Source organism: Heterocephalus glaber, unplaced genomic scaffold (assembly GCF_053883595.1).
Source record: "Heterocephalus glaber isolate CG9 unplaced genomic scaffold, H.glaber_assembly_v1.0 deba00001497, whole genome shotgun sequence".
Taxonomy (NCBI): domain Eukaryota; kingdom Metazoa; phylum Chordata; class Mammalia; order Rodentia; family Bathyergidae; genus Heterocephalus; species Heterocephalus glaber.
In genome coordinates this window covers 28,748,730-28,775,522 of record NW_028258320.1, presented here as the reverse complement: position 1 = coordinate 28,775,522, position 26,793 = coordinate 28,748,730, and the positions used below count along the sequence as shown (strand labels likewise).

Below are 26,793 nucleotides of genomic sequence, written 5' to 3'. Positions count from 1 at the left end.
CCAGCTCAAAAAGAGCACTCATGGGTGGAAAGAATTGGAAATATTTAGCCCCCTCTGGTCAAGGAGAATGAGTGCTGAACAGCTTCAAAAAGGTGAGACAGAAAGGCCTAAATCCCCAACTATGTTGTCTGTCATTTACAAGAAGCAGGTTTTTGAAAATAAGCATCCTAGGATGGCCCTATTTATGCCACCTGTTTTCTTTAAATCTTGCAGCCTTTGTGTGCATAGATTTTCCTGCTGTGATTGCTCCTGGAGTGGCAATAGTGCCTCAGACTATAAAAGCTTTCCTCTGTTTCCTCGAGGAGCCAGATGGGTATCTCTTTCTTGCATGCTGTTTGCCTTATGCTTGAGCACAAGCCCATAAAGCCTCATTAGGAAGCTATTTGCCTCTTTGTGATTTCTATTTCAAACTGAGCAAAAGAACCCTGGGTTGACTGGAAAAACAGGCACAAAGAGAAAACAGAGCTCTTACATTTGCAAAGATAAACACTTCTTTATAGACAGCAGGTGGACAAGCAAAACTGGCAGCTGAATGGAGAAATTAAGTAACTTCTGTTCCAGAAATGGCAGGCCTAGTGGTGGTGTTCCCAGAAATGCAGCCACTCTTTCTGGCCTCACTTAGCCAGGACTAAGTTGATGGACTGCAGTCCTGGATTCCTGGCAGATGTCATGCTCCACTGTGTCACACTCAGCTGGAAGTGGCTCAATCTTTTCACCAGACTTTTCCTTTCACTCCAGTATCTCTTACTCTTTCTTCCTTTCTTTTCTTTTTGCAGTGCTGGGTTTTAAACCTAAAGCCTTGTCTATGTCAGGCAAGCACTCTATTGCTGAGCTACATCCCCAGCTTTTTTTTTTTTTTAATTTTGAAACAAGGTCTCACTAACTTATCCAGACCTCAAACTTGTGATCCTTCTTCCTCTGCTTACCAAGTGACTGGCATGTCTGGCTTCACTGTAGTCTCTAAAATTTCTGGCTTAATTGGAATTGGTTTCTCCAAAGTCTTAAAAACTTTCATTGTCACTTTGACTCTATCAGGTGTGTCTTGGTGGGCATACCTGCTTGTCCCAGGGAGCTCTTTATTCTCCTCTTCCACTTGGTCAGGGATCCTCTGCACAGACATCTCCAAATCGGTCAGTCTCTTTCATTTAACTTCTTTCCTCTGGTCTATTGTTTTTCTTCATCATGACTCAGCGACTACTGTTATGGGATAGGTCAGGAAGCGGATCAGGTCCCCTAGAACACATGCTGGGAGGGGCTCATGGAGCTAGGCAACGCTCCCGTTTTAGCCCCTGGCCATGGATGGATGAGCTGCCCCGTTGCACATCCTGTAACCCCAGCTCCAATTAGGAGATCTAAAATGTGACTCTGGCTAGCTATTCTGATGCATAGCCAGGGTAGAGAACTCCTACCATGCAGATATTAGAATTAAAGGGTACTAAGATCTTAGCTCTTTGGTTGCTTGGAAAGATGAAGACACAGAAACAGCAACCTGGGGGGCCAGGGATTTAGCTCAGTGGTTCCGATTCTTGCCTCAAAAGCACAAGGACCGGAGTTAGATCCCTGGTACAAAAAAAAACAAACAAACAGCAACCTTGGGATGGAAATTACAGATAGGGCTGATCTCAGGAAAAAGAGAGTGATTGTAATGCGACATGAGGAGTCAGACTTTATTTTCTTTTAAACATTTTTATCAAGATATAATTACACACCATGCCCTAAAGTTTAAATGTACAATTAAACAGTTTGAAGTATATTTATTGAGTTCAGTAGCTATAACCATAAACTTTGAAAAGTTTAAAGTTAATCTTTAAGCACAAACTATTATTGCAAGATGCTGAAGTATTTTTCTAAAAAGCGTAACTTCTCTTTTCTGGTATATAAATTTGTACTGGGAAAGACTAACATAATTTTGTAAGCTTTCTTTTTACACTATTTATTAAAAAAATAGAAAACCATTCTTTGTTTGGTACAAGCCATAGATCTTTGTGATGAAAGAACACAAAAAAATTTAACTCCATTCACTTTAAACAAATACAAAATTCATTGTCTTGTTTATAGGTGAAGGATTTGAGACTTAGACACATTTAAAAATATGCCTAAGGTGGAGATTCTCAAAAATGTTGTCCTCAGATGCCTGCCTGTGAACTTCCAAGGAAGCTTGTTCAAAAGTATAGACTACAGATCTTTATCCAAAATTTACTAAATTAGACTTTGTAAAGGAAATTGTATTTTAGCAGCTCCTTGTATCACTTCCTGTAAAATGCTTCTCAAATGCTAATGTTCATCTGAATCACCTAGGGATCTTGTTAAACTGCAAGGCTGGATGCAGCATGTCTGGGGTGGGGCCTGAGTCTTCATTTCTAATAAATTCTTGAGTGATGCTGATGCTGCTTGTCCATGGACCACATTTTGCAATGCAAAGATCCAGATCAGCCATTCTCAAAGTGTGGTTCCAGAACCTGCAGCATACCATTGCCTGAGAAGTTGTTAGAAACAGAATTTCTTGGACCCCACCCAAGACTTACTACATCAGACTGATACATATTACCCTTTGAGAACATGCTAAAACTTGGGAACCTCTGTGTTATGGTTTGTACATAGATGTCCCCCCAAAGACTCATCTGCTCATAGGTTGGGCTTTTCAGAGGTGGCTGGATCTAGAGTGTGTGAATATGGGATTAAGGGTGTGTGATAACTAAATTAGTCAACTGATTGGTTTAGCATAATTCTGGGTGTGGATAAGGGGAAGGCCCTCCCTGGGTGTGGGTGGTACCATCAACAGCCTGAATGGGATAAAAGGGAAAGGAAGGCTTGCTGCTGCTGCTGCTTTGATGCCTCCTGTCTGCTCTGCTCTGGACTGTTTCTCCTCTGTGGTGCCCCTCTGCCATGCTGCCCTGCCTTGAGCCAGTTGACTATGGACTGAAACTGCTGAAAATGTCCTGACATAACCCTTTTCTTCTTTAACTTTGGATATTTTGTCTCAGCAAGGAGAAAAGTTTAACTAAGACTCTGTACTGAAGAAGTTCTATTTATAAACCCCTGCCAAGGCTTGCCATATTTGTTTAATGAGACTTCATGAAGCCTGGACATTTGTTTTGTTTTTTTTTTAAAGCTCATTAGTTGACTCTAATATGTATTCAGGTTTGCACACTGTAGTTTGAAAATTGCCAGTTTAGTTTGATAACTGTATTCTTAGCAGGAGCCAAGTTTTTAGCATGGCAGTGACATCTTTTCGCTCTCCTTTTGTTTCCCAGTGCTCTTCAGAATACTGACCATGCTGAGTTGCTGCAGAAGAATGGCACACTTCCTGCCACTGCAGCTGCATAGGAACAAAATGGGAAGGAGGGAAGAAATTAATCACTTCAACTAAGGAACTTATTTTCTCCTCCCTCGACTATCTATCTATCATCTATCTATCTATCTATCTATCTATCTATCTATCTATCTATCTAACTCTGTCTACTTCAAGGACTCACATATTCTAGGTAAGGACTCTACCACTGAGATATACCCCAGCCCCAAGAAACTTTTAAATTTTAAAGACACAAAAATCCATTAATATATATAAATTTTGTTTTTAGCCATCAGTTAAAATTTCAGTTACTTTGTGTGTGTGTGTGATTTTTTTTTTTTGTACCAGGGATCTAACTTGGGACCTTGTGCTTGCGAGGCAGGTGGCAGAACCACTGAGCTAAATCTCCAGCCCTCAGCTAATTTTTTAAAAGATACAGATTGAAAACAAGTAGATAGAAAAAAATATATCAAGTAAATAGTAAGCATTGTAAAGATGACATGGCTATATTAATATCATACAATTAGACTTCAAGACCAGGTATACTACTCAAAATAAAAAGAACTTTTCAAAATGATAAAATAGTTCATTGAGTAGACATAATACTTATAAGTGTGTGTGTGTGTGTGTGTGTGTATCTGTTATCATAGTTTCAAAATACATGGAGCAAAAATTGAGAGAACTAAGAGGAGAAAGGAAAATTTACAATTAGTTGGAGGTTTTTTGTATTTTTTTGCTCTCTTCTTTGATAATCAAAAAAAGTGGATAAAAAATTACTAAGGATAAAGGAGATCTGATCTGATTGGCAGTTCTTGAAATCTATACACAACACCTTGCAAAACTCACAGTTTTGAGTGTACATGGAATATTCTACAACACAGACCATATGATGGGGGCAAGAAATAAGAATCACTTAAAATGATCAAATCTTGCAGAAGATGTGCTCTGATCACAGAATAAATAAGTTGGAAATTAATAACAATATGATATCTAGAAAAGCCCTAAATAAATATTTGGAAATTAGACATTGCACTTCTAAATGACACATGGCAGGGGTTGGGGAGGGAGTTAAAAAGCAGGCACAAATGTAAATAGGAAAATACTTAAATCCAAAAGTGAAAATATAATATCAAAATTTGTAGAATGTGGTACAGCTCTGAAGTTTTCTGTTAGAAAAAGAAAACATTTTAAATCCATGGTAGCTTTCTACCTTAAGAAGTTAGAAAAGGAGTAAATTAAGCCACACTTAAAAGGGTAAAGAAAAGTTTTAGAGAAAAAGAAGCGTAAGATGACTGATAAGCACATGAAAAATGCACAGCATCATTAGTTGTTATAATTTAGAAAGAAAATGTCCCCCCAAAGCCTTATGTGCTCAGAGGTGGGGTTTTTGGAAGGTGATTGGATCATGGTGCTATATTCATCAGGGGATACAGCCGCTAATGAGTTCAGCAGCTGAGTGTGCTGTTAAGAGATGAGGCCTGATTAAAGGTAGATCACTGGGGTTGTGATATAGAAGGATATATAATATCTCCCTCATTCCACCTCCTCCCTTCTCTCTGCTTCTTGACCTCCATGATGTGAGCACCTTTTCCTCCATATTCCCAATGCCATGCAATTTGTCTCAGAGCCAGTTGACTACAGACTAAAAACGTAAGTGAAGATTAACCTCTCCTCCTTTAAGTTTTGGGTGTTGAGTGTTTTGTTCTAGTGACCAGAAAGTGACTAAGATAGTAGTCTTCAGGAAAATACACATTAATATCATAATGTGAGGCTGGGGTTGGTTGAATACTTGCCTAGTATGTGGAAGCCTTGGATTTCATCCTCAGCACTTTAACAAATAAAAAGAAAAACCATAATGTTACCTTAAAATCCAACAAAATGGCTAAAATTAAGGTATCAACAACACTAAATGTTCATAGATGTAAAACAAACAACAATCATATAGTGCTGCTGAAACTTTAAAGTTGCATAAGCACTTTGGAAAATTATTTTGTAGCTGTTAATGATGTTACACACATACTATTCTGTGATGGAGAAATTTCAATTCTAAGTATTTATCCTAGAAAACTGGAAAGTGCGTTCACACAAAGACATATACAAGAACATTCATAATAGCTTTAATTATAAGAAACCCAAACTAGAAACAACCCAAATGCTTATTTACCTGAGGAGAAAAACAATTATAGTATTTTTACAACATGGGATACTACTAATAATTAAAAAGAATGAGCCACCGGTATATTCAACAAAATGGATGAATCATAAATATTATGTTAAATTGCAGAATTCAAACATAAAAGAGTATGGACTGTGTTTTTCCATTTATATGACATCCAAGAACAGGCAGGATTAATCTCTGTGGTGGTAGGAATAAGAGCTGTAGTTTCCTGTTTTGGTGGAGGGTGACTGGAAGGAGTCACAAGAAATTTTCTGTGAATGACAGAAATGTTCTAGATTCAGTTATTCCAAAAGTACATTCATGATAGAAATGTTCTAGATTTCAATTATTCCACAAGTATATTCATTTGTCAAAACTCATCAAATTGTGCACTCACACACATGGGCATTTCATGGTATATAAGTTTTACTTTATTTAAAAAAAAAAGTAAGATACTTTCATATGTCCTTAGAATTCATGTTTTAATGAGATAACCAGCCATGAATAAAATAACTGATATCTCTAAAGTATGAACATTGTGCTTCTGGAATTAAAAGAATAATATAAATATTAATAAATCCACTTCAGTAAGTAAGTTGAGGAGAATCTCATGTATCATTAGAGTTGGGCCTAGAAGGAGGTGTAGGAGATTATCAGATGAGTGGTAGGAGGTCATTCTATGCAGAGTGAATGAATGTGCAAAAACATGTGACATTAATTAATTATAGTGTGTGAGCCAAAGATGAAAAGGAGGAGTTTGGGGATAAACTGTGAAGGGTGTTTTGGATCAAGCTGAGGCATTGGAGTTACATGATACAATAAAAGTTTTTAAACAATAGAGTGATATCAGCGAGTCAGTTACTGTGTAGAAGTCCTGTGGTGCATGCAGGATATCCTGGAATACAGAGAAACTAACGGAGTGTCCTGGTCCCTCAACACCTTTTGAACAGAACTGCCCCATCCATAGCCCTATGTGAGTGTATATTTTTTTGCTATTTATGGCATAATGATCAGGATTGTCCACTGAATAGCCCTGGAGGTTTTTATGAATTGCCTGGCAGTGAGTTACCTACAACTACTCTTTCCCCATAGTGCAGTAGTGAGCATGACTGCACTACTGACATGATATTCTAATGCTACCAGTATGGCTGTGCAACTCTGGAGTCCAAGACTTGTCCTCTACTTAACTTATGAAGACACTTCTATGCTTGTCTTTTAAAAAGGAAGACCATGGTGATAGTGCTTCCAGCTGGCCCAAATAACACCTTTTTGCAGATGACAAGTCTTTGCTGGTATTTTCCAGAAACCCTTTGGTCCAAAAGTACTTCCCAACTTTCCACAGCTAGAATGTGGATGTAGCGTGGCAGTCAAGTTTGTGCTTCGCATGCTTAAGGGCCCAGGGTTCCATCCCAAGCACCACAAAAAACTAAAAGAAAAAAACCCCCAAACTTTCCATAGCCAACTGGACCATGGATGGTAATGTAGCCTAAGAGTAGTCATGGTTTACTCATCAGCTAACAATTTGTAGCCTAGAGTAAAAAGATGAAGTACACCAATGAGATTCTTTTGTAGAGTGCAAAAAGGTCTGAGCCTTTAGCAACAGGAGCAGTTGCTGGAAGGGCATCAAAAAGTAGAGTAAGGGCTGCGACAAGCCCAAGTTGGGTATAAGAGAAGCTAAAGGGGAACTAGAAAAAGGAAGGGGAAGGTGGTCGGATGAGCAGAAAGCAGAACGCAGTGAGGTCTAGAAAACCCAGACTCTTTGGACTTGGTGGGCGGCCTCCCATTTGGGGGTGGGGCTGAGGAAAGCACGAAGTCTACCTCCTAGAGGTCAAGGCTTGGAACTCAGGGATACTCTCATGTTTGAAAAGAGCTAGTGAGGAGAAGCAAGGGTCAGAGAAGTGGAAGCCCCACCTGCCCCGGCCCACAATACGAAGGATGGTACATCTGATTCCAGACGTGGTGGGCGTTTTAAAACACAAAGTGCCCCCCCTGCCAGACGGTTCAAAAACATTGTGGAGGATGAAGAGTCAGTTGAATCAAGTAATCAGAAGCTCAAGTGTGACCTTAGTGAAATCTGCTTCTGCTGGTACCTTTTTTTTGTACCGGGGATCGAACTCGGGTCCTTGCACTTGCGCAGCAGGGCAAAACCACTGAGTTAAATCCCTGGCCCTGTTGATACCTTTTAATGATTACACAGATTCACAGAGTCGAGGGAGTGGGAAGCATGCTCAGACTATTGTCAAAGGAAGGCACTGCCAAAGGAAGGGAAGGACCTGGTGAGAGCGAAGCTCAGGATTCAGAGCTCTAAGGCACAGATGATGCATTGGACAGAAACGGTACTTTCTTCCCCTCTGAAATAAGAACTAAGGAGTCATAATAAGTATGAATCTATGAATGCGTGGAAGGGTGAGAAACTGAAGCAATTAAGTTTTTAAGACAATGAAATCTGTAAAGGTAAAAATAACAAGAGAAACTGTAGTTCCTATTGGATAAATAGTAATTAACTGAAAATTTAGAAATGGCTTTAAATACGTCAGGAGCTCATTTGTTATCCCCATTGTACCGACGCGCAGCCCGCTTCAGTAACTCAAACTGCAGAAACCAACTCCAGGCCCTGGCCCGTCTGACCCCAGCCTGGTTGGCGAGGTCAGCTGTGAGCAGCCCGACCGCGTGCGGGCAGCCGGGACGGTTGAACTACACTTCCCAGTGTGCCAGGCGAGGCGGGCGCTGCGGAGAGGGCGCAGGCTCCTTCCCAGAAGCAAAAGCGGAAACAAAAGAGTCTCGCCGGCGTCCCCGCCCGCACACTCGCGCACACTCGCGCTCGGGCGCACTCGGAGCAAAGGAACCGGCGCCCGGAGCGAGCCGGGACCCACCGAGCTGAGGCCGCCTAACAGCCCACAAGCCGAGCCCGCTACGACCCGCGCCCCCGAGCCCTGCAGCCGCGTCCGCGTCCCCGCTGCCCTCCCTGACCCATGGCGCTGAAGCGGATTCAGAAAGTGAGTGCCGGGGCCGGGGCCGGGCCCGGAGCGGCAGGGCCGGCATCGACTCCCTACCCGTGCTGGCCCGGCTGTGATCGCAGAGATGTGTGCAGAGGGCGCGGGATGGAAGGGTGGCCTGGGCGGGGGCGGGGGCTGGGGCTCCTGCCCGGCCCGCGGGCGCTGGACAGGTGAGTGGGAGCCGGGCAGGTCTCGGGGGTCAGGGGTGCGTGGAGACCCGGGCCGCTGCGCGAACGCTCCGGCGCTGCCTCCTGATCCGAGGTGAAGGATCCTCCTCCGCGTCGAGACCTTCCGGAAATCTTTGCTTCAGGGTCACGGCAGGGTTTGCCCTGTATCTGGCTGGTTTTGACCCTTGTCATGCAAAGGTTTCATCATGATGTTTCGTGAGCCTGTCCTCTTTGATATTATAGCTTCCCCGGGCTCCCCAGGAGGGCAAGAAAGGTGTGATGGGCCTGCAGCCTTTCTCCTCGGAGCTGTCGGGGTGGTTCTTTCTGTGCTGTGCGGTTGGCTCTTGCTCAGTTGCCAGAATGGGCTGGAAAAGACCATTTGGGACTGAGAAACCAGGAGAAGGCTCCTGCTCCTTCTATTTTGGTGCCTCGGCTGCTGCCACTTCAGGTCACATAGCTGTAGTGAAAACATAGTTGCTGATACACAACAAGATGACCTCCTGGCTCTGATTCATGGTGAGTCAGGCCAAACAGGTTTTTTTTTTGCTCATAATAAACTTATATGTGAAGTTCGAGACACAACAGAAACGGCCACAAATTAAATTGTTTTGATGCTTCGACACATAGGTATAGAGGGAGGAAGAAATGTGTGTATTCATTCAACAAATATTCATCCCAACTCTAAGGAATTTTCTTTCCTTTGTGTTATATATTGCAACCATTTCAGAGGTGAACATCTTACAAATTGGGCTTTTGGCATTTCCTTTTCTTCATTTTTATTTCTTGTTGAGGTATTGGACTGGTCACTTATCTAAGTTTTAGGCTTCACAGTTCTAGTCCATGTTGGAAACAGAATACCTGGGAGTACTTTCAGCACATTAAGCCACCAATGGACAATGTGTTTTGTAATTGATTTCAGAAGGAAACCATGCTTACCAAAGAAAATTTTTTATCAGCTTTTTAACCAAGAGTCAGTGCAACAGAGTTAGAGCCTTGATAGACATGTATTTCTGACTCACCACTGTTGGCATCTTTTGGTACAGAGGACAGCAACTTTTAGACTCAGCCAATTTTTTTTTTTCTTTTTGGTATAAATAATAAATCGATGGGTGGTGTTTATTTTCCATTTAATATAACTGTATATACAGTAGTACGTCTTAAGTACAGTGGAGTTCATCCATAGGAAGTGGACATTCAGAGAAAGATGGACACCCATTTGTAGATACCATTCTTGTGATTCTTAGTCACTATGCTGAGGCAGTGTATTTGACTTTTATATTTATAATGTGGTATATGTCCACATTTTTGTTAATAATTATTGGTTATTATAACAGAGTTTTCCAGTATAAAAATATCACATTTAAAACTGATGTTGAACCTGTGACAGATTTGCTATTTTGGAGAAGAAATTGGGGATCACCTTCACACACGTGTTTAATTTTGGCTGCTCTTTTCTGGTATCAGGCAGTTGACTTACATAGGTCACATTAATCATACATTCAAACTATTTTCTCACACCTTAGGAGTGGTTTATTTTGATTGCTTCTCCAGTTTTTCTCCTTTATCAACCTTCTTGGTTAGAAGCCAATTCCAGGTCATATACATACTGTCTGCCAGGAAAACAGTTAACAATGCCCTTTTTGACGTCTTCGGTATATAAAGTCTTGTTTGAATCTTGCCTGTTTCAGCAAATGAAGATGTATGCCAATTTTTGGGCTTCTATTTTAAGTCTATTAAAGTAATGTTATCGGATAACTGTCAGATCGTTGGGATGTAATTTTCCTGTATCTAAAGTGGCAGGCCTTGGAGCTGTGGAACCTCTGAGAAGTTTGCAGAGGTGTAGTGGAGGGTACCAGCTGGAGAACAGCTTCTAGGGCAGTGTATCACAATCACCTGTAGATACTGTCCCTTTCCATGTTTCCATTTTTGCTGTCCCCATGACTGTAATTGGAAAGGCAAATCCTTCAGATGGGCTGGAGAGGAAAGAAGGCCGGGAACTATCAATGCTCTGGTCAGTTCTTGTTCAGAGAAGGCGCCTGGAGTGGAGAGCTGCCTTGCCCAAGGTTAATTTCCTAAGAAGTGAGTTAGCATATTTGAGAATGAAATTCACTAGCTCACATTTCTTCACTATGAGAAGAATAAAGATGGCCAAATTGAAATTGTATGTTTATATGAAGTGTGTGGAAATCAATGGTTACGATGTTTCTATACTAGAGTGTACTAAATGATTTAACATTCTGATTTAGACATCCTGTACCAGTTTTGCATTTCAGCTCATAAATTTACACACCCATGCCCTATTTTTAGACATGGTGAAAGATGTTATTGCAGTCACCTAAATTGCTGAAGGGAAAAAGTTGGATTTTTATTATATTCTAGAATTAATTTCTTAGTGCTTCTTCCAATACAGTTTTCAATCTTGATACTCTTTGTTTTAGAAATCGTTTTTAAAATTACAAATGTTACATCACAACACTGAATGTGTTAAAACTAGAAGAAAAAGGAAATCCTAATATAGTTGTCATCATCATCTTATTCTTTTTATGTAGATTTATTTTCATAAAGAGTTTGTGGTAATATCATTATGCTAGCATATGGTATGATAGATTTTTGCCTTTTTTGTCTGTCTTTTGAAAAGTGAAACAAAAGACTTTTGTTTTCCAAATATAGCAACAGAGATAACTATTCCTTAGTGTATAGTACTGTCCCAAAAATGGAACATTTATTTTTTATAATCAATTTAAATTATATATATGAACATAGATTAAATATGGCTTTTAAATGTGTTGAGCTGCTGAATTTTTTTATGTGAAGAGTTCTATCTCAGTCTAGAAAACAGAATACTTGAGAAAAAAAAAAGTGTTCCTCTGTACCTGCAGCATCAACTGGAAGAAGGAGGTCTAGGTTTTGTTTCTGGCTCTGTGGCTTACTGCTTTCATTTTGTACCGTACAGTGATGTTGCTGATAACCAGCATGTCTTAAGGATTATCTAGTGTCTAATGGTACTTGAAATATATTAATTTGTTTAATCCTTATTAGTCCTAAGAAGTAGAAAAAATGTTATTGCCATTTTACAGACAATGAAACTGAGGGTTAAAGATAATATTACTCAGGGAGGTTGGTCCAGAGAATATTTCAGTACATAGCTTCTCCTGTACACATGAACTCATATATTTTTGGTACCGGGGATCGAACTCGGGACCTTGTGCTGGTGAGGCAGGTGATACATTCACTGAGCTAATCCCTGGCCCCGAACTCATATTTTTTATTTGTTGTATTTAAACTGAAAGACATAGAGTCAAATGATTTTTATGGATGTAAGTATTTTGCAAACTGGGATGTTCAAAACACATGTAAGATGGTATCTTAATTAAGACGTTGGCATATTTAATCATTTTCACTGATGCCTTGCTCTGTGTGTTGATTATGCATTGTCATCTCTACTCCAGAGTAATGATGCTGGATCATTTAACATTGTAAATGAGTAATACAACTTTGTCTTGTTCGTCATCCTTTATTTTTTCTCTACCAAAGGATTTAGAAAAACTGTAGTTTATAAGTGTTGTGTCAAAAGTATCATTTCATTGTGGAATTTTCATTTGACATAACTGTTTATGAATTGATGTATTTGTTTAGTTCCTGTAGTGGCTTTGAATAGTAAACTATTCAACTTACATTGAATCCACGATTCCAGTTTTCCCTAAAGAAGGATGTAACTTTAAAAAGGAAGAGCAGGGCCGGGGATTTAGCTCAGTGGTTTTGCCACCTGCTGTGTAAGTGCAAGGACCTGAGTTCGATCCCCGGTACCAAAAAAAAAAAAGCACAGTATTTATGCTTTTTCTTGGATAAATGGTTTACCTTGAAATGAGAGAAATAAAGTGTTCTTTCTCTAATAATCCACAATGTGAATTTTTTGCTTTTAAACTTTGTAATTAAGCTCAGTCTTTCTTTCGCCCTCATATGTCCTTTTTTTTCTACATTACAATAAAGGTGCAAAAAGACAAGATAACCTATTATAGTTTAAAAGTTCTGAGACTCCTTCTCTGTGGAAATAAATAGCATAGAGCCAAATAAGACTGTTTCTATTTTAGGAAGCCACGCACATATGAAAACCAAAAGGATGTGGGATTGCCTCCAATAAAGCAGAGTAGCATCCATATTTCTTTAGTTCCCTGAAATACACATAAAGAACATAAGGCCCCTTTATTTTGATTTATTGAATGCTACTAATCAAAATAATAAAACAGACTGAGTTAATGGCTGTGTATAATATGTTAGGCCTCTTCTCCCAATTTTAGAAAAATAGTGGATGAACTGATAAAACATTATTAAAAGCAAGTGTTGAGATGCATGTCCTGCCTTCTCTCATCCATGTAAAATGCTGAAATAAGTGATACAAGAATATATAATATGACCCAGATTTGCAGTTTGAGAACGGGGGGCTGGGGGTTGTTCTCAGGATACTTCAGAACATATGTCTCCAGGAAGACAAGACAGGTTCTATTTCTGGCCTCTTTTTGTCTTAATGGTCTCTGAGAATCTAACTGAATTCAGTTCTGGAATGGGTCTATGGAGGTTCAGTTTCACACATGAGACAGTAATAAAAGGCTACCATGTTCAAGAGTTGTCCTTAGTTTGGGGAGGAGGAAGCTGCCATCTAGAAGCATAGTCCCCTGCTGCCTGTCCCACCACCAGGCTCTGTCTGCAGCTTCCTCTCTTGCCTCTTCCTGGGTGTTTCACCAGCTGCTCTCTATTCATATGAACTTGTGTTGCTTAGATTCCAAGCCTCCTTCAGATTTAGAAAGTCTTTTCAAAGAAGCTGGGGAGTGAGTCCCTTCTTGAACTTCTTTAAATAATCTGCTGTTTTCACTCCAGGTGGCCACCCTCTGTTTGGGAGTAGTACATACAGTGGATTGCTCTAGGGAGCTGTGTGTGTGTGTATGTGTGTGTGTGTGTGTGTGTGTGTGTACTATGTCATGATATGAGACCTTTGTCTTATTATACATTGCTAGAGGGAAAGTTTGCAAGTCACTAGTCCGTAACACAGGATTTATATAAGATTAATTTTGCCAAAAATACGTGCCAGTGAGATACATGTGTGTGTGTGTTTGTATATTATATATATATATATGAAAGGGAATGGATACACATGGGTGCACATACACATATATTGATACACACATGCACACACGTATATAAAATGTTCTGGCACCGGAGGCATTTCCATTTGATATTTATTGTTTTCTACAAACAGCATTTTATAGTCACTGATGTCCCACCATAGTATTCAAGAACAGCACTACTGATAGGAAGATTTTTTAAGCAAACACTTAAGTGCCTATTTTATCCCAGTTATTAAAGACAGAGCTATAAAATGTAGCATTTAATAGCAAATATTTGGCAGCTGTTGGTAGGTGTATTTGTGTTTTATGTATGTTTTAAGAAATAGGTAACTAGGTTTTCTCTTTTTCCTGATGCAGCATCTTTTTTGGTTACTGTGAAGTAAATGGTAATTTTTTGATATTGTTGCATTTAGAATGTTCTGTGTAGTATATTCCATTATGTGTCAAAATTCTATCATGCATTTTTGAAGTTGCATGTAATCTACTATCAAGTTTTTCTTATTTCTCAGAGTGTCTTTGAACATAAACACTTCACAAAGCTTACAAAGTGGTGTTCCTTTCTAATCTTTTATAAGACATTAGACTGCTGGGAAAGATGAAAAGAATTTCTTTTCATTCCTTCACTCTTGTTTCTTTTGAGCATGGTTAAAAGTGTAAAGTGGCCCTAATTCAGTACTGGAGCATTGTTGAAGATAATGTGCTCTAGTTATCACTGTCTTGCAATGAGTATTGAGTGATGTGGGGAAGAGGACTGAAGTAGAAGTCAGATGGTCTGAATGTTTGCCCTCAATTTACCTTTGTGACCTTGGCCAAGAAACTCAGTCTTTATTTTTGTCTAGAAATTTACTGAGTTGAATTTGATAATTCATACAGCATATGGGTGTTTGTGATGTTCATCTATACATGCCTGTGTGTTTTACGTGTTATGTATATTCATATTGTCATAAACCACCCTCATCATTCTCCAGTGCTAGGGATTGAACCCAGGGCCTTGGGCATGGGCATGCTAGGCAACCACTTTACCACTGACATACCCTTTTATAATTTTAAGCAAACCTACAATATGTTATTGCTGTTTGTTTTGATTCAGCAAAAAGCAAAACAGCTCTCAAAAATAAATATTGAAGCCAGGGATTTAGCTCAGTGGCACTGTGCCTGCCTTGCAAGCACAAGGTCCTGAGTTCAGTCCCCGGTATCAAAAGAAAAAAAAAAACCCCTAAAAATAAACATTGAGCACTGACACTGTGCTCAACAGCTATGTGATACTGGACTTTACATTCTATTTGGGATATCAGAATGAAAAAAATGTTGGTATTTTAATGTATGTCATAATGTTAATAAGACTTTCATTAAAAAGCAATTATTTGTGATGCAAATAAGGTATATTTCTATTATGTACTGGTAATATAACATGTTTCTCTAATTCCATTTAGTATCCATTTATTTCATTACTGCCTTTTTCCTTCAGAGTGTTTTATCCACATTTTGACAATTGCCTCGCACAGCTGCCTTGTATGTAATAGAGTTTTAAGATTCAAATTAATGCATTTAATAGAGCACCTGCTGATCCAAGGTATATTCTAAATGCAATAAGGAAATGTATAGAAAAGTAAGGTATGACCATTATTTAAGAAAGTTTAATAAGTGTAAGAAAAGTACCATAATAAATAGATGGATTTAGGAAAGTACCATGTTATAGTTTAGATCTAGAATGTCTTACAGGAGCATCGTGTGTTCAGAGGTGGGGCTTTTGGAAGGTGATTGAATCATGGGGGCCCTATACTCATCAGTGGATTAATCTATTTATAAGTTCGTAATTGAATGTACTGTTAGGAGGTGGGGCCCAGCCAGAAGAGGTGGGTCATTGAGGATATGACCTGGAATGGTATCTCTTTCCCCCTCCTCCCTTTTCTCTCTGCTTTCTAACTATCATGATGTGAGCAGCTTTCTTTCAACAAGCTCTTCCAGTATGCATTTCTCTCTTGGAGCCAGCTAGTCATGCGTAGACTGAGATGTCTGAAACTGTGAGCCAAAATAAACCTCTGTTTTAAGTTGCAGGTGTCAGGCATTGTGTCTCAGCAATGTGAAAGTGATTAACACATACCACAAAGAGATTACAGTATATTTGCAAAGGAAGGAAGCCAGAGGTGGGAAAGGCCAAATTATTTGGAGGAAATCTTCTATGGAGAAATTGAATTGAGTATAGGATTGGAAGAATAGGTAGCATTTGAAACACTTAGGGAAGCCAGATTTATAAAGAATGCTACAGAAACAAAAACACTTAAAATGGTTTATTTGGGAAAGAGGAGATAATCTTACTTTTGGGAAGCATTCAAGGAATAGTAAGCCGTAACATTTGAAGACCTTAAAGGCAGGCCTATGTTGAGGAATGTATACTTAATGCAGAAGCTTGGGGAAGCCATTGAAGAGTTTTTAGTCAGTAATATTCTTTTTTTTGGTACCGGGGATCAAACTTGGGTCCTTGCCCTTGCAAGGCAGGTGGCGGAACCACTGAGCTAAATCCCCGGCTGTCAATAATATTCTTAATCTAATGCTAGGTATGCATCCTTGTCCTCACAGAACTCAATATTGTTCACTATTTATAATTATAATTTTGATGAATGTCATGGAAAGGAAACCACAGAGTATTCTCAGGGAATGTAATGGACCCATTGAGGGGATCAGGGAAGAATCTCCCTAATGAAATAATCTGTAAGATAAGACATGAAGGTAAAGTAGAAGGGGAAAGGGAGGGGGAGAGGGAGAGAGTTGATTAAGAATCTTCTACCTAAAAGGAAGCCATTTTCAAAAATGCAAGACAGCATTTTGTGGATTTGAAAGTCACTATGGCTGGTGCAGAGAGCTGGGAAACATGGTTTCAGATACAAGGTTAGAGAGGAGTCAAATCCTGGAAGGTCTGATAAGCCTTCTTAAGGATTTATAAGTCTTACTTTAAAGAGAATCAAAAACTTTGAAAAGATTAGACATTGTACTCTAAGATGATTTTGGCAGCAATGTGTTAGGTAGAGAAATAGGACACTACCAGATTAATTGAACATTGCTCTTGCTCAAATGAGAGCCAAGGAGGCTCTGTCTGGGCCAGGGTGATGGCAGAGGACACTGAGAAGGGTAGGTGAAAAAAATTACAGGGTGTTTGTTCAGCCTGGCCTTTTGAATTGGTTTGACCTACTATTACATACTCTACTTGGTCCTTCAAGCTGAGTCTCAAAGGCTTGCTAGTCTAGGCAGTCCCTTAGGACTTTGTCAATTATTCAGTCTGATCCCAGTTGATTTAATAGGGTCTACCTGGCCTCTTGTTCTGATACGTCTCTGGCTGCTCTGCCTCTTCTCAGACTCTTCTGTCGTTGGGACCTCAGCTGTCCTCTATAAGCCACTTCCCTGACCCTTTTAGGGGAAAGGAACAAGATAGAAGGAGAATCTAAACAGTTTGGTGAGAGGATGGGATGGGACAGGAAGGGAAGAAGGAATCAGATGATGATTCTAAGGTTTAGACTTTGAGTTACAGGAATGAATAAGTGCGTTTTTACTATGAGATTTCATACAGTAGATTCAAATACAGCTTTTACTTGGCTGCCTTGAATTTGTCTAAAATAGATTTTTTTTAATGTAATTCTTCTGATGGAAATATCTATACAAGGAAGTAATTGAGAGTCTTCTATTTAAAAGGAAGCCATATTTAAATCTAAAGGCATGACAGCATGCTGGGAAATTATTATTATTATTATTAAATTTTTTTTGGTACTGGGGATCGAACTCAGGTCCTTGCGCTTGCGCAGCAGGCACTGAAACCACTGAGCTAAATCCCCGGCCCCATGCTGGGAAATTGAGCCATGATGGCTGCTGAAAAGATCACTGGGAAAGTGGTTGCATAGATGCTGCACTGGATAATGTTCTTAATCTTGACTTCAGATTTTATTCTGAATTGCACCTTTTATAGTTCAGATGCAATAAATTTTACCCTGTTGTAGCAAAGTCAGCTTTTCTTGCCTTCCTTTTTTGTAGAATTTGGCCACATTGTTATATTTTAAATAAGTAGGGTTTGCCAGAGATACCTGTTTCAAAGAGATGGTGAAGCAGCTGAGGCTAGTTTGTTGAAGTGAGTTTAGTTCCTATAACTTAATTAGAGTTGTCAGTATATCGAAGTTTTCCAGCAGGAATCTACATTGTTTAAAATCAAGATGTATTTTAATTCAAGGGCTTAAAAAACTTGTGTTCCTAGACACTTCTAATGGTTATTTGACATCTTTCTATTGGAATAGCTCTAGTCAACTGGATAAAAAGATCAGAGCTTAAATTGTAAGCCTGTGAAATGTTTATTTACAGACAAACCAAATATAGCTCATATATCCCTTCAGAGACAGTGTAAAATATATAATCCAGAAAAAAATCACTGTCTTGTTTTAGGGGTTCTGAGGTAAAGATGGTTATGTCACATTAATTAGTTGCTGATTGAGCAAGGATTTTTGAAATAATTCCTTTATATGCTTTGGAGTAATTTAAATTTGTTACCGTAAATCAGCCTCAATGCATGGGCTATGTAATGTCCTTTGAATATACCTAGTGGAGTGTATATATTATTATCTGCTGTAGAGGCTTTGATCTTCTGACTGTTGAAGCTAGAAAGCAATAAAGCATTTTGTGTGGTCAGCATAATTTTTTTAAGGAAATATTTACTGCATAGTGTCGTATTAAGCCTTATGGTAAGTAAGGCAGTTCTCTTGTTAGTGTCCATTTTCCACTGTTCAGATTGGATTATTACCCTTCTGGGAGCCAGATTAAAGCAGGCCTCTTCCCTTACATTCCAGTTTTTATTTCCTTTCATTGGTTTACTTTCTTTGAATTAAGCTGCCTCATCTACTTTTAGATTTTAAGTCCCCTAGAGGCAGGGACTGTGTCTAGTTGTTTTTATGGAGAACACTCAGCATATTGTGGGGGTGTTATAAACATGCCATCTGTGCCCATTTAAATTCAGTTTCAGGCCCTTCAGTACTTTTCTTTGTGTCAGTTGGTTAGAGAAATCTGAACCAGAATAAAAGTGCTGAGCCATGTAAGGCTGTATAAATCCATTAAGTACACATTTTTGTGGCCTTGTGTATTTATGGCCCCAGTGACAATATAAGGACACTCTCCTGTAGTCCACCACTCATTAATATCTTAAATGTTTATTTTGAAATTTATGTAGCCCTGGCTAGTTCTTTTTATTTAAATGTTAATCATACCGGGTTAGAAATTGCTTCATTGGCCCAGATTGCTTTTGTCTGGAGAATATGTTTACCAATGTGATGGTACTTATTGCTTGATCTATATTTAAGTATAGAGTTGATTTGTGTTAGACTTTCTGCAACTCAAAAGTGAATAAGGAAATTGAATCAACAGTACTTTTTAATTTGAGATTAAAAGTAACTGGAAATGAAATTGAAATACACACATACAAAATTGCATATTATACACATAATATGGTTACTGTAATGAGAACTTGTAACTAGTCTTATTTGATAGCCATATTTTGCATTAAGTGTATTTACTATATATTTGCGTACCAATATCATCAGTGTTATTCATTATGGAAAAATCCCACTTGAAATTTTCTGGTGTAAGCTTTTTATTAAAATATAATATACATACATAAAGCATACAGCTTGATAAATTTTCACAAAATGAACACAATCATGAATACAGCTAGTTAGCTCAAGAAATAGCATTATAAAGCACCAGATAGCTTTCTTTCCTAGCTTTACCTTTATCCTCAAGGTAAATCACTATCCTGGCCTCTAGCACTAGAGATTAGTTTAACCTGTTATTGAACTTTATTTAAAGGGAAACATGTGGATGTGTACTTTTCTTGTCTCTGGCTTCTTTTGTTCAACATTTTTTGTCAGATTCACCTCTCTTGTCTCATGGAGCTATAGTTTATTCATTCTTGTTGGGTGGGTACGCTGCTACAAGTTATTCTACTACTGTTGGTGGATTTTTGGGTTGCTTTTAGTTTGGGGCTACTACAAATAATGCCGCTAAGGTGAGCATGTATATTCTTTTATCTGTTAGCTTTATGTATGGCAGTAGAATTGCTAGGTCATATACCATTTCCATGTTTAGTTACTGATTATTGTCAGTTTTCCTCTGAGTATGTGCTGTATATTGCTGAAGTATATGTTGTATGTTACTTCACATATTTTTCAACATTTATACTTCTTTTTCCTTTTAACTGTTCACTGGGTGTGGAATAGCCTAAGATTTGGCTTCAATTTTATATCCTTGATAGCTAAAGAAGCTGAGCCCCTTTTGATTTTGTGTGCGTTGTGTGTGTGTGTGTGTGTGTGTTTGTGTGTGTGTGCATACCTGCCATTGGATCATCTCTTTTGTAAAATGCCTGCTTAACTTGCCTTAAAGTTTTTTTGACTTGGGGGCTGGGGATTAGCTCAGCAGCACAGTGCCTGCCTTGCAAGTGCAAGGCCCTGAGTTTGATCCCTGGTACCTAAAAAATTTTTTTTTTGACTTTGGCTAGGGGTATAGCTCATAGCTCAGTGATTGAGAGTTTGCCTTTTCTGCATGAGTCCCTGGATTTGATTCCCTAGCACCAAAAAAAAAAAAAGTAATAATAATAGTGTCTTTGATTTGTTAAGAATGCTTACCACATATTTGGATGAATTTTTTGTCAGACACATGTATTACAAATATTGTCTCCCACTCAACTTGCCTTTTTCACACTTCAAATATGTAAACTTTTTATGAACAGATATTTTTTTTGGCGGGGGGGGGGGTACCGGGGATTGAACTCTGGTCCTTGCGCTTGTGCAGCAGGTGACGAAACCACTGACCTAAATCCCCGGCCTATGAACAGATTTTTAATCAAGTTCAATTTTTAAATTTTTTTCACTGGTTAGTGTTCTTTGTGTACTTTTTTTTTTTTTTTTTGGTACCGGGGATTGAACTCGGGGGTCCTTGTGCTTGCAAGCCAGGCAGCAGAACCACTGAGCTAAATCCCTGGGCCCTTTGTGTACTATTTTAAAACTTCAGCCTCCATCATGACAAAGTCATGAAGATATTTTATGTTTTCTTTAAAAACATTATTTTATCTTTCATATTTAAACCTACAGTCTATTCAGAATTGATTTTTGTATATATTTTGAAGGAAGGGGTCATAGTTAATTTTTCTTTCTATTTGAATAACTAATGACTCAGTATCTTATTTGTTTTTTATTGTTGTTGTTGTGAGACAGGGTCTCACTATGTAGTTCAGGCTGAGCTTGAATTCACTAGTTCACGCTGGCTTTGAACTTGTGATCCTCCTGCCTCAGCCCCCTTCCTGAATTCTGGGATTACAGAGTGCATCACCATGCCTGCCTGACCCAGTATCATCTACTGAAAAAAAATCTTTCTATTAGAGTGTTGTTATTTTCACTTTTTAATTTTTAAATTGCAGGTTTGCCCTTGTTTTTCTTTCCATTCTCAACACTCTCAAAGTTAGAATAAGTGCTGATGGCCTCCCTTAGATGTTAAGCACCATCACTTTTGCATCCACATCAGAAGTGCTATTTCTTTACCCCAAATGGTGATATAAGATCCCAAGTTGGCTTTAAAGAATGTGTTCACTTTCTTTATGTGTAGCTTTTTAAAACAGAGATTGCAGGGCTCTGGGGATGTAGTAGTCACTTGTGGTCTGTGTGAACGATGTCCCTTGCAGCTGGTAGCATATGACCTGTATAGCAAAGTGCAACTGCCCTGAATGTGACTTTATAATACCTAGCAAAAGCAAACAAACAAACGAAATAATGAACACATTCAGAAAGTAAGCCTTGAGACTTAATGCCAATCTCACATGTATTTGGAAGTACAATTAGTGCAGCTACTTTTAAGTTTCTAAGAATCTAGAGGACCTCATTCTTATATCTTTCCCATCTTATGAAGATACTTTGTCTACAAATGAGTAAGTTTTTGAATTTCATGCTCCAGTTTAATCATCAACAAATATGCCTGACCAGTGACTTGGGAGCATTTTTATTAGCATTGTTATCTGATACTGTTACATCAAATCTTTAAAACTAGAGATATTATAAAATTAGAGTGATCCCTGTTAAAAAGGATATGGAAGTACTTAACAGACTTTTATTAGTCCAGCTGGTTGAGTGTGGAATAAATTTTTTAAAGCTCTCCATCCATGACATGACCGTGTCTCTGTGGGCAGCTCTGCACCAAAGACAGCCTGCAGTTAAAAACTGCCTGACTTTGAGACTGGGTTAGTACAGCACAAACCCCAGTTCACCTTGGAAGAGCAATGCAAAGCTGTGTTCTGAAAGTAGGTCAGCAGCATCCTAAATAAACAATAAGGATGGAATAGAGTTGTGAGGTCTTCTAACTAGAGACACGAAAACAAAAAATTTTAGTGGGAATTTATGTAGCTTTGGACTCTTTACTAGAACATATCATTCCTCAAATCAAAAGTCTTTGTAACAGTGGCATAATATGTTAATGATTAATATATCTTAGATACTCATTTTTAGATGTCAGTGTTATTTAAAAGGGTGTGCCAGTGTTTTTAAGTGACCTGAGGTATTCTAACACTTATTAAACACTTTATGATATGCACACTGCATATCTGTATTAAGGGAGCAATCAGTCTTTATTCTTTTGCCAAAATCTAATCATTTACATTTCTAAAAAATTAAAATTTGAGAGAATTAACATTATTCCTTAAATTTTATCATTTAACTGAAATAATGCCAAATACAGTAAATATGTGAAAGGCATTGTGCTAAGTACTTTAGGGAATCCATGAAGAAAATACATACATGTTTTTGTTTTAAAAAATATTCTGTCAGGAGGCTGAGGCAACAGGATCACTAAGTTCGAGCCTACCCTGGGCTCCATAGTGAGTTATGGACAGCCTGAACTGCCTAGTGAGACCTTGTCTCAAAAATAAATAAATAAAAAACACTCTGGCTGGGTTGATGGTGCACATCTGCAATCCCAGGAGGACTGCAAATTTGAGCCCAGCCCAGGCAATTTATAGCAAAACCTCATCTCAAAAAAGAACTGGGGATGTAGCTTAGTATAAAGGGCCTGAGTTCAGTCCCCAGTAATGAAAAACAAAAAAGCATTCTGGTGCCAGTACTCAGTAAGCTTGAGGCAGGAAGATTCCCATGAGTTCAGGGATAGCCTGGGCTACACGATGAGTTCAAGGCCAGCATGAACTGAACTACGTAGCAAAAACAAAAACAAAACTCTCAAAAAAAATCTTATAGAAGAGGAGAGGGAGGTAAAAGTTGACATTCAGCATCTATTATACATTGCCAAGTATTAAGCTACTGCTTTGCTTGTTTTGTCATATCTTATCAGTATAAAGGTAACCTATATTGGCTCCATTTAAAAAATAATATAATCAGAGAGGATCAGTGAATTGCCCAAGGTCACAGAGCTAGTAAAGGTCAGCAGCCAGGCTGTATGTGATCCAGGTCTGACTCTAAACCCATATTTTTAAAAATGGCATTGCTAGGCCAGGGGTATAGCTCAGTGGTTCCGGCGCCTGCCTTGAAAGCGCAAAGTTCCGAGTTCCATCCCAGGTACCAAAAAAAAAAATGGCATTGAGGGCTGGAAGTATAGGTCAGATAAGGAGTACTTGCCATATGCAAGGCCCTGTATTAAATCCCCAGCACTGTTAAATAAACATACATGCATACATACATTTTGAAATGGCTTTTGAGAAGATAGCCAGTGTTATGAAGAAAGGATACAATTTGGACACCGGTTGATGGCAGGAAGGTTATCTTAGAGAAGAAAAATTACAGAGGCCAGAAAATTTAGCCATGTACAGGGAACATCCAAGTAGTCAGTGTAGTTGAGTAGTTTTCACACATTTTAGTCTCAGGAATCCTTTATATTCTTAAAACTATTGAGGATCTCCAAAGAGCTTTTGTCTGTGAGATTTTGTCTGTGTGGTGTCTAAAATGTCCCCCAAAAGTCTCATGTTCCAAGGTGGGATATTCAGAGGAGGTGAATCACTGAGGGAGTGACTGTGGTGGAGTGCATATTCTTGTCCCTAGCTCCTCCTTTTTCTTATTGCTTCCAGGCTGCCATGGGTTGAGTAGCTTTCTTTCATCATCCCCTTTCACCAGGCTATTTCTGTTTGGAGCCAGCCAACCATGGACTGAGCCAAAACAAACCTCTCCTTAAAGTTGCAGGTGTTGGATATTTTGTCTCAGCAACAGGAAAATACCTAATACAGAAAACTGGTACCAGAGAAGTTAGAGTCATTACTTTACCTGACCATGTGGTTCAGAAGCCTGTAGAACTGGTTTGTGGGAAAAGTTTGGAAAGATTTGAAGATGCAGGCTAGAAAAGCCCTAAAATTCTGTGAGGAGAGTCTGATGGGCAATCCTTGTCAGAGGTAAGAAGATCAGAATGTTGATGGGAATGCAGACAGTAAAGGGCAGATTCATGAGGTTTCAATTGAAAATGAAGACTGTATTAGAAATTGGACTAGAACTCATTACTGTTTCATTCACACAAAGAACTTGTCTATATTTTGCCCCTATTCTAAGGGCAAATTCTAACTTCGAGGCTAAATTTAAAAGTGGTGGACTAATAGTTCTGGTGGAAGAAATTTTAAGGCAGCCCAATGTTTAAGCTGTGCCATAGATACTTCTGGCTTCTATAAACCAGATTCATAGTGAGAATCAAGAGCAAAAATTAGAACTGAAAGATGTGAAAAAAGGACCACTTGTAAAGTTGGGGCCAAGGAAAGCAAGATTGCTAAAAGGATTAGCATTAAAAAGAAACTAGGTACTTTGCATCAGGACAATAGGAAAGACTCCTTGAGGGCATGTTATGAAATGGTCAGGCCCCGTATCACAAGCACAAGGGTATAAAAGGGTAAACTCCTTTGAAAGACTTTGCTTTGAGAAGAGAGGCACGGGGAACCCTGCTCATTTTCAGCTACCTAGGAGAGTGCTTCCCTGAGTATAGATATCCAGGTACTCAGAGGCTGCTGCAGCCATGGTTCAAAGGGGCCAAGCTGCTGCTCAAGCTGTTGATGCTGGTTTTTCAGGCGTGAAGAATCCAAAAGTTATGGGGTGGTAGAAACTTCCACCCCAGATTTCAGGAGGCCTTGGAGGCCAGGCAAAAATGTGTGATAGGGTCCTAGTCTTTGCCAGGACCCCCTGAGAGAGCGATGTGTAAATCTGTTAGAGCTGAATTGATGGTATGTGCATTGGAGACCCCTGGGAGTTGGAGATGCCAGAAATGTGGAACATTTGCTAAGAAAAACTGCAGGCAGTGAGCAGAGCCAGCCCAAGAGAGAGGCCATTTAGGCTGCAACCTGCAAGGCTACAGGAGCAGGGTTACTCAAGTTCTTTGGACCTCATGTCTCACCACAACCTGCCCTGGCTGCTGGACATGGAGCTACAGGATTTAATTGATTTTAATTTAATTGCCCCATTGGTTTGTATTTATTTATTTTAATGTTTAAGTTTTTGGTACTGGGGATCGAATGAATTCAGGTCCTTGCACTTGCACAGCAGGCGACAAAACCACTGAGCTAAATCCCTGGTCCTGCCCCATTGGTTTTTAGTCTTGCTTTGGACAGATTCTTTGCTGTCTACTCTTTCCTTTTGTAATGGTAATGTTTACTCTGCCATTATATGTTGAGAGTATTTAACTTTTCTTTTTTATTTGATGGGTGCTCACAGCTAAGAATTTGCCAGCAGTCTCAGAGGAGCCTTTGGTCTTGGATTTTTTGCAGCAGTGATGGAACTGTTAAGACTTTGGTAACTCTTACAGGTACATTAAATGTATTTTGCATTGTGATATGGAAATGAACCTTTTTGGGGCCAGGAACAAAATGTTATGGTTTAGATCTAAAATGTCCCCCAAAGTTCTTGTTTGGAGGTGGGCCTGGTCAGAAGAGGTGGGTCACTGGAGACATTACCTGAAAGGGCTTATTCTTGACCCTGGTTCCTCCTTTCTCTCTGTTCTTCCTAGCTGATACTAGTTGAGCAGCTTTCCTTCACCATGCACTTCTGCAGTGCCCTTTCTGTCCTGCAGCCAGTGAACGATGGACTGACTCTAAAACGATGAGCCAAAATTTCCTTTCAGTTGTGGGTATCTGGTATTTTGTCCCAGCAACAGAGAAGTGACTGGTACCATGTGGATACTGATATTTATCATATGGAAAATTAAAGCAAATTTAGAAATAATAATTTTAAATTGTAATAAACCCATTACATGCTAACATAAATAACTTCTTTGGGTGGAGACAGTGCTGGGAATTGAACCCAGCGCCTTGTACATGCTGTAAGATTTTATAATGAAAAATAATTATACTTTTCTAAAACAAAAATATTAAGAAAGAATGAAATTGTTTTGCACATTTGAAAATACTATCACAGACTAAATGACAGATTCTCATATTTGCTTATGCATTCAGTATGTTGCAAAATCCATGTCACCAATTCTTTGGTAAGTGCCACTGTAAACTGGTGACGTACTGAGAATGGAAAATACCTATAATATCTTAGTTTTATTATGTTACTGAGTTTGATCTTAAAGACCTCCTAAGAGTGTTTTAGAAAACCCAGTGAGGTTCCTTGGAGACTCATTAGGAAAAAATTGAAGGAGAACCTTCAAACAAAAGTATAGATGTGGGGGATTAGGTAATTAAAATACTTTCATTGGTGGAGTTTGGTCTGTAATAAGCAATCGGGAAGCACTGAAATTTTCTTAATCAGAAAAATGAAAAAAGCTTTGCTTTTGAAGATTATTGTGCAAGTAATGCATAGAATATCGAGAAGCAGTTATAGTTGAACTGTAACTGATTTTTGAGGAACTGTGCTAAGCATTGTAATGGGTATTGCAAAGCAGAGTGTATTATACTCTCCATCTGACAAGGACAAGAGAAAGAGAAGTGGCAGAACAATGTGGAAATGTTAAGCCTTGTGACTGAGCAGTTAGTATTTCTTTAAAAGGAATTGGGAATATAGAAAAAGAAGCAAATGTGGGAAAGAAAACAGTGAATCTAATTCTGGGATATGTATAAAAAGTT

The 26,793-nt window shown here is 38.9% G+C and overlaps 1 protein-coding gene across 4 annotated transcripts in view; it reads left to right on the top strand.

Annotated features, from left to right (window-relative positions):
- Positions 1 to 8,216: 8,216 nt before the first annotated feature.
- Ube2d1 (ubiquitin conjugating enzyme E2 D1) overlaps positions 8,217 to 26,793 on the top strand; it is a 34,141-nt gene continuing 15,564 nt past the window's right edge. Inside the window, exon 1 of one of the 4 annotated variants that reach the window (XM_004858305.3) lies at positions 8,217 to 8,446. In XM_004858305.3, coding sequence (XP_004858362.1) covers positions 8,423 to 8,446 — 24 coding nt within the window. In that variant the 5' untranslated portion in view covers positions 8,217 to 8,422. The remainder of the gene's footprint in view (positions 8,447 to 26,793) is intronic. The other 3 variants (XM_087184834.1, XM_013077216.3, XM_021239117.2) reach the window with 3 other exon arrangements.